The 8594-nt window shown below is 36.8% G+C and overlaps 1 protein-coding gene across 1 annotated transcript in view; it reads left to right on the forward strand.

The window, feature by feature from the left end:
• WDPCP (WD repeat containing planar cell polarity effector) overlaps positions 1 to 8594 on the forward strand; it is a 474567-nt gene that overhangs the window by 133285 nt on the left and 332688 nt on the right. Inside the window, exons 7-9 of the mRNA XM_006863003.1 lie at positions 60 to 174; positions 2390 to 2523; positions 6473 to 6664. Of these exons, the coding sequence (XP_006863065.1) occupies positions 60 to 174; positions 2390 to 2523; positions 6473 to 6664 (441 nt within the window). The remainder of the gene's footprint in view (positions 1 to 59; positions 175 to 2389; positions 2524 to 6472; positions 6665 to 8594) is intronic.

Consider the following 8594-nt stretch of genomic DNA (forward strand, 5'->3'; position numbering starts at 1 on the left):
TTTTTTTTTTTTTTTTTAACGATTCTAATTGTCTATTCTTCACCTTTACCTGGTTTTAGCTCCTATTTGGTTCAGGTGTGCTGGTGTCTCTAAGCCTTTCTGGGTCACAGCTGGAGAAAGTGGTGATTGACAGAAGCCTGGTGGGGAAGCTCATCTCAGACACCATCAGTGATGGTAATGACCCCCATGTGCAAATCAATTGTCTGCATTAATAGTGGAGCAGGAGGAAAAGTGTGTCAACAGGTAGACTAATTGATACCACTGGGGACTAGCAAACACCACAAGTAATAGCTTGTAATACCATACTTACAACCCTTGGGACCAGTACAAGTTTTGACTAATATTTAATATCACAGTTTTTGTCTTGTCAAATGTTAGACTTATTCTCTGAGTACTTTTCACACTTCCTTAAAAAACAGGAAGGGAAGCATTTTCAAAAGTAGTTGGTTTTGTGTGTGTGTGTGTGTGTGTATTCTTTCAGAATTAGTCCCTTATTGTTGACACTTCAAATACTTTCACATGCAAATGAAGTTTGAGTAAATATAATATAAACTTGTATGTCAACACAGCCATCAGTAAAAATCTGTGCTTGGGACACAGGAAGATTCTTTGTTATCAAAGTCTATAAACAGTAGTTTTTGAGAGACTTTGGTCTATAGTTTCTACATATAAAAAATCAGGGCCACGTATACTGGGTAAATTTGGATTCTTCTATTAAGTGACAGAAAAATCAGCATAGAATTGGTACATAACACATTTAAAAAAAATTTACATCAGGTGTTGAAGAGGAAGGATTCTGACATTTATCAAGCCGTAAAGACTTTATGCTGGGTATCAGTGTCCCTATGTCAGTTAATCCAAAAACAACCTTACAGTATTTCTAATTTATTGATAAGGAAACTAGAGCTGAGATACTAGGGAATATGCCCAGGTTCATATAGTTTGAAAGTGACTGAGCTTAGATTTGAACCCAGGTTTTGCTTACAAAGCCCGTTTTCTTTACACTGTACTCCATTTTTCAGATTATGTTCTTTTATCCAAGGTCAAAGGTGTAGAAACAGATTACACTATCATGAGAGATTGGTCAGTATCTTAAACTGAATAATCAGGAGAAAGAACAGCCTCAGTGAGAATAAAGAGGCTTTACCTTCCTTCCACTGTGTGCTCTTACTAGCTACCTCTGTATGAAGTGGACACAATTTCACCTTCTTAAAGAAAAATGATCTGCAGCATGGCTGTAATAGCAATAATTCTGATGATGATAAACTGGGGCTAGGTTGTCAGTGTGCCATTTCCTCTGCCTTGTGGGTATTTGGTACTAAGGAAGCTTCCTTATGACACAGGTTCCATTTTTATATGTCTAATAGTTGACCCTTTTGTTGACACTGCAAATAAAATAGAGATCAGGATGATTTCGTCATATTGATGTTCCTCTGTAAGAGTTAAAAGGAGACTTCTAGCAGGGTTTGTGTTTCTGAGTTATCTTTTTTCTTTTTTTTCATGCCCAAAATAATACACGCTCGTGGGACCATGATAACAAGGGTGCTTTCTTTGCAAAGTATCCAGATTTCCCTGTAATTGTATAGATCCACTGTTGGTCACTGCTTGCACAGCCTGGAGTGTGACAGGAAAGAAAAATATAAAACATTAAGTAATTTCTTTATACTAGCAACAATACAAAACACTTCTCAAATTTCCACCATGCATTTTTCTCAATTTTATGCCACATTAAACTCTCTACATAACTGATGAGTATTATTTACTTGCGTGCTTTAGAAATAAAGCTATGGAATATTTTTGTTAATCTTCATTGTAAAATATTAATTCATAAAGCATACATATTGGGAATAATATGCTTTATTTCATTCAGCTTGTATACGCTCAAAAGAAGTTTCATTGATGAAATTTTTTTTTTACAAAATGGTGGAGAACACTAATCTGAATCCCCTAATGAATCCACTTTGTTTCACATGGTTTCTATTATATAAACACAGGCTCAAAAACTACACATAAAGAGACATCATTGCTTTCATCTTTACATTCAAATGTGAGCTAGGCTTTATTTTAAGTTGTCCTAGACTTGGTTCCAAATGTTTTTCATTTAACAATTGTCCCCAAACATTAGTGTATATTGAAATGGTCACAGGAAAGAAGGAAAAGAATAGAATTTTTGTATGATTAGACTGGATATTATTATTTATTCCTAATTATCTTTATTATGCTAGTAAAAAGTCAGTGGTACTTAGGAGACTTTAGAGCTTTCAGTATAATACCTGTTTCTTCATTCTGAAAATAACTAAGGTGTCAGTGGAAAAAAATTATTTGATTGGTAATTTGGTTTTGATTTTTTGTTTGTTTGTTTGTTTGTTTGTTGTTTTTGTTTTTTTAGCTCTTCTCACAGATAGTTTTATCATCTTGTCGTTTTGGGCACAAAACAAACTGTGTTTTATTCAGTTTACCAAGAAGATCAATTCTCTTGATGTAGACAAAAGACTGGAAAAACTCTCAGCCTTGGATTATAAGGTATAGATTTCAAGTTATATAGTGTTAGTATTAATTACTATTAATCGTGAAAATATACTAAAGTATCACTACTTGATGTTATTGCTGATTCTTCTTGATAGCTCTGGATTTCGGGAAAACTTGAGTTGTTGAGTATTAAACTTGATTCACTGGAAACAATGGGCATCCTAATTTTCTTTTACTTTTTCATTGCATGTGTAACAATGGCATGTGTGGAACAATTAAGGTAAAAAAAAAATTATATCCAAACAAGAGGCACATTACACTTTTGAGAATGGTTTTCTTGATACTGATAGTATACATGCCATTCTCATTGCCCTCTGAGGCCCCATGTCATCTTTCTAGCCTAGGCTGGCTGATCTGGTTTCCATTTCACAAGCAAAGAAAGAAGAAAAGGTAGGCACTTTCAAAGGTTAATAGAAAAGTTCAGTAAACAAGGAGACACCCTCCACCTCACCTACTTCCCAGGCCCTACCAGGACTGGAGAAAATGCGAAAAGAAATTTCCTTCATGAAAGTGTTGATATCTCTCCTTTCACTAACTCCAGGTAATTTGTTTCCTTGTATCAGGGACTTCAGATCTGTCTAGGCATGATTTTTTATTTTAAATGAAGTGTTTAAGTTTTGCCACATTGTATTTTAACTTGCTTGGAAGTCATACTCTCTCCTAGGATGAGGATCTAATAAATTTTCCAGGCTGTTTCAGTTCAAGGCCTCTTTTCAGCAATGACTTGTGTTTGCAAGATTGATCCAGCCTCTGTGACGTGGATTTGAGACAGTTCACTGTTCACTGGGAACAGAGCTGATATACAGCTTCCTTAAATAAAAGATGCACATGTAGGCCATACCTAGAGAATCTGTAGCAAGGGCAAAAGCTGGAAACTTTAAGTGTGTGTCTTTTGGAGAGTAGCCTTTAACATATTCACCTTTTGCGATTGTTTCTTATTATGTGATAGTGAGTAGTATGGGGAAGATTTAATTTTATTTAATAGAAACATTTGTTCTTAAAAAAAAATAGTATGGAAAAAAATATATTCAATAAGCTTTTCATTGTGAACATAATAAAAATCTAGTTTTGTCTGTCAGCTTTGTGGAACTTTTTTTTTTTAATGTTTTATTGTGAATTATATAAATCATATGATAGTTTACATGTTTACATGAAAGAACTTTAGTTTTACATTCATTCCATCGTATATCGTTTCATTGCCATGGTTCCCCTTCATGCATAATCAACCGACCAAAGGGTATATCTTAGAAACCTACCCCCCCTCCCCCTCAAGTCTTCGGCCCACGGGCCCTCTCCCTCTCTGGATCCAAAGTCAGCTTTGTGGAACTTTTATACAACTTTTATACTATTGATTTTCTTCTCCTTAAAGATCAGTGGTACTTATATTGATTAGTCAGGAAAAAAAAAAAATGATACTAGCATTCTTAAAAGTGTTTGCTCTGTTGAAGAATGGCAAATTGTAGTTTGATTTGAAAGGTTGTTTATATACTAGTTGTTGTCATCAAGTGCTGTTGAGTTGATTCTGACTTATAACAACCCTGTGTAGGGTTTCTGAGGAGTGACTGTTGACCTTGAACCACTGACCTTGCAGTTCAAACTGACCTTGCAGTCCAGTGCATTAACCCACAGCGCCACCCTAGGACTCCTGTTTACTAATAGTGGTCTTTAAAATTCTTGTAACACTATTTTCTTTATTATTATTTTTTAAATTTATGACTAATTTCTCCATCATAGGTGTGAAAATCTTTTCAACTGAAGGACAGTAATAACCCTATAGTGAGGGCAGAGATAAATTGTCAGGTGTCATCATTTCTTATGAACTTGTTGTAGAAGACAGATCTAATATGAATTTGGGTCCTTGCATCTCAAGTTGGGCAATTACTTTTTCATTTATTCTTTCTACCTGTCTGCCTTTTGATTTGGCAAATTAGGAACATAACCATTCCATGCCATTTCTGTACATTGGAGAACTAACCCATTTCCATTTGAAAAGCTCATGGATTTTATTTTCTGACTCAATATTTACAGCATAGTTATTTAATACTTAGAACTATAATTCTGGCAGGGCTTTGTTCTGTCATGCACAGGGTCACTGTGAGCAGGAATCGACTCGATGGCACCTAACAAAACTATAATTCATCTATTGGAAGGATATTTTTAGAACTTTGTTCATTTTACTTGCCCACTTACCTATTATGAGAAAGTATTCATGTTATTAATACAGAAACCATGAAATTTCAGATAACATAAATAGTTTGTATTATGTAAGGACTGAAGGTGCCAGTTGCTAGTTTAACTCTTATTTCCTCATCTAGAAATTTCCTAAGTGACATGTTTAGATGGCAAATAGGACATCACATTAATGTATGTGTATTTTTAAGGATTTACTAAACCATTGTGGTATTTCTCTCAAATAAGTGCATAGCTAGATAAAATACTAGTAGTGGGAGCTTAAATATAAGAATTTGTACTTCAAAGCATAAATACATCTGTCATTGTCCATTCTGATTTTAAAACAAGGAAGTCATGCAGAGTATTATAATTCTACTTTTCTTAAACAGTGATACCACACTTTAATTCTTTCAGATTGAAATAATTTTGGCAAATAAAATGGCAGGGTAAATATTCTGAAACTATTGACCTTTACCAAGTTTCTCTGTCTACATTTAAAAAAATCCATTTCAATTTAACAGTGAAGGGAAGTGCAAGGAGTTAAATGTTTACCATGAGAGAACAACACTGGTAATTACTTTGATTTCAGTCCTTTTTGATGTGCATTCAGAGGATGAAGAGGTCAATAATATTATGGCCATGCAAATAGAAAAGGGTTCCTTTTGACCATATTTAAAAAAAAAAAAAAATAGCAGAGGATTATTAAAGCATTAACCTTGATTTTAATGGCCTTGGTTGAGTGGTGAGATCACAATTTGGATGAGCCTGATTATTTACTAAATACAATACATAAATGCAACGGGTTCTTAACACCCATTGCACTCTGGCATTATCGCATTACTGCCATCCTTTGTTGCCTTGCAGACAGGAATATGAAAGCAATCTGTCATGTAGTGAGACTGGCTCCAGAAGCATTTCTCTGATAAGAAGACCCCCTGCCCTTTGCTAGTGTCTGGTCCAGTAGGCTTAGCCATGCGCTTAATCCCCAGAAAGTGGTTCGATTATTGCTGACCAGCAATGGCAAGATAGTTTTTTTTTTCCTTCCAAGCTATCAACCTTCCATTAATTCTTTAAGCAGAAATACGGTGCAATCTATATTTCCTTGGCATGTGTCACCCAGATGATGTCGTGCTTATGTTTTCAAATAGCCATGTTCCAAAATAACATCGTTTGAATAATAAATTCTACAAATCCTTCCTAAGAAAGGGAGGCATAATTCTCGGAAGCTGCATAGACTTTTACGCATGATGCTGTGGCTTATCCTTTTTATGCAGAATATGTGTGCATATGTCTCATATAGTCTTTAAAGAAATATGTGCCTCGAGTTGTTTTTCCTTTTATTGTTGTCAGTCATTGTTAATGTGTTATGTCTTAAACAGCAGTCAGATGCTCTTGGTCAGCAGTACTGAACTTGTCATTTAATACAGCTGGTCTCAAATCCTGTGTGTAGGTCGATGCTGTCAAGCAACCATGACTGTACATTTGGTATTGATTGGAATTGCTAGAGCCAACTCCTTCCAAACTCATATTTCTCCTTCTCTTTTTCTCTGATAAAAATGGGAAGAATTTTGAACATATGTCTTTTTTATATATGTGTGTCAAATGAATTTGGTAAATTCTGACACCTCCCTAATAGGCACATAAGTAATGTTTGTATTTACTTGCATTTATCTACATTTACAGATGTTTAATTTGTCATAATATTTTGAGGATGTTAGCACTTTTTAAGAGAAATGTCTTTTGTATGTTTTTTTCTTTTTTCAACCATTAGATTTCCTATTATGAAATACCTGGCCTAGTAAACAGGACAACAGAGCGTCACCTAGCTATCAACTGTGTTCAGGACTTGGTTGTTTGCTGGTGGCCCCTGGACAGTGATGATGCTTGGCCCTGGAGCCCTATTTCTTCTGAGAAGGACAGAGCCAACCTGCTGCTCCTGGGTCATGCGCATGGAAGACTGGAGGTAAACCTAAGACAAATGTACACATGTTAATGAAGATCAAATAAAATAATGATTACTAGTTTTTCTATCGTGAAATAAATGTGTATAGATATGAAGGCTCCTAGGTACACCTCCTAGATCTGCTATTCTCTGTCCTTGAGCAAGTTTCCCATCTCTATAAGCTACAGTTTCATTGTTTGAAAAGTAATGTTCTTTGTGATACAGGGATCAAGGCATAGTCTGAATGGGTAAAAGAGGGGAACTAATGTTAAGATGCTTGAATGTCTTATAAATATTAATTTCCCTTGCCTACTTTTATAAAATGGAGTCTTGGTGTGGCGCTGTGGGTTAATGCATCAGACTGCAAAGCTGTTTGCACTGCAAGGTCGGTGGTTCAAGCTCACCAGCTACTCCTTTGAAACCCTATACAGGGTCACTATGGGTTGGAATTGACTCGATGGCACTTAACAACAACAACAACTATTATAAAATAGACACTTGAGTGGGATAAAAAGGAATATTGGGAAACCTGATTACTGAAAGCTTATAGCTTGTCTTTAGCCTACTGATTGGAATACCAAAAAGAGGTTCTAGAACTTGCCCAGTGAAATAGGATTCTAGCAGAGCTTGGTAATGTATAAGACCCTAGGTGGAATCCTGAGCCCCATCCAGAACCTTCTGAGGTGGGACATTCCCACTTGAAAGGAAGAGCAGGCCAGCCTGGAGCAGCTAGAGGAACAGAAGATGCTTCTTGAAAGAAAGATCAACAGGAAATTTTTTGTTAAAAACAACAAAACGGCAACCTGATTGGCTACTACGAGAACAAGCAAGTTGCTCATTGGAGAGCCATCAAGGCAAGCAATCAATTCCCTTCAGGACAAACCCCACCCCAAGACTGAAACTCAGGGATCACACGAGCAGCCATGTAAGCTTGCTGGCAACTACATTAGTCTACTGGTGAGTGAAAGTGGGGGAAAGGCAGCAATAAAGATATGGGCTGACTTTGACCACATTCCATAGATCCCCATCGACCTGGAGATGAGAGAGAGAAGAAGGGATGGTTGGTCAGAAGTATGCTAAGACCTGCGGTCTCCTGAGCCCATGGACAAGAACCTAGTCGTGGAGGGCTAGAGCTGAGAGTGGAGTGTCCAGCTGATATGAAGTGAGGGTCGATGCACAAGAACACCCACACTTGCAGACAGTACCCATTTGACCTAGCTTTGATGGCTTGATGACACAACTCGACTAAAAGAAGATTAAAAATGTTGATAAAAGAAACAAGTGTAAATTGCTACAATTTGATGCACTTGATCTATACTTACAGATGTACTTAGTAGCTCAAAATAACAACTGAGAGGGAAGGAGTCTTCATCCTCTCCCCTCTGTACACAGAGTTGATAGGGACAGGAATCTTAGACATTGGCTACCTAAAATGAGGGGGAGGGAGGGCTATAAAGGCACGAAGTGACTGGATTACAAGTTTTCAAGAGGAGTTTAGTTTCAGAGTATGTAGGGGAAGGTAGAATTCCCACTGAATAGTTTTCATCTTGTCTAGATGAGTCTGGTGAAAGGAAATGGGGATAATAAGATTCTTATGATTCAATAGTGTGTAGTTGTTATCATGACTAATTGCAGTTGTTACAACTGTAAAGATAGAACTTTTGTAACATAAAGGGGGGAGTAGTTAATCTTACATCCCAGGAACAGAGGACCCTAGGACCATCAAGGGAGAAGAGCATGAGCAGAATGTGGGACCCTATCCAAAGAAGCAGTGATACCAGAGATAGAGGCAGAGATGATGACATGGAGAAATAGAACAGCTGAGGACTCTAAACTCATAGAAAGAGAAAGGTGGTGTGCTGGTGGCCAGGAGGCAGGCTTGCAGAATGTGCCCTTTGGTTGTTTAAATGAGGATATATTCCTGGGTGTTTTGATGTACATCCCCCTACCA

The sequence above is a fragment of the Chrysochloris asiatica genome, unplaced genomic scaffold, assembly GCF_000296735.1.
Source record: "Chrysochloris asiatica unplaced genomic scaffold, ChrAsi1.0 scaffold00052, whole genome shotgun sequence".
Lineage (NCBI taxonomy): Eukaryota > Metazoa > Chordata > Mammalia > Afrosoricida > Chrysochloridae > Chrysochloris > Chrysochloris asiatica.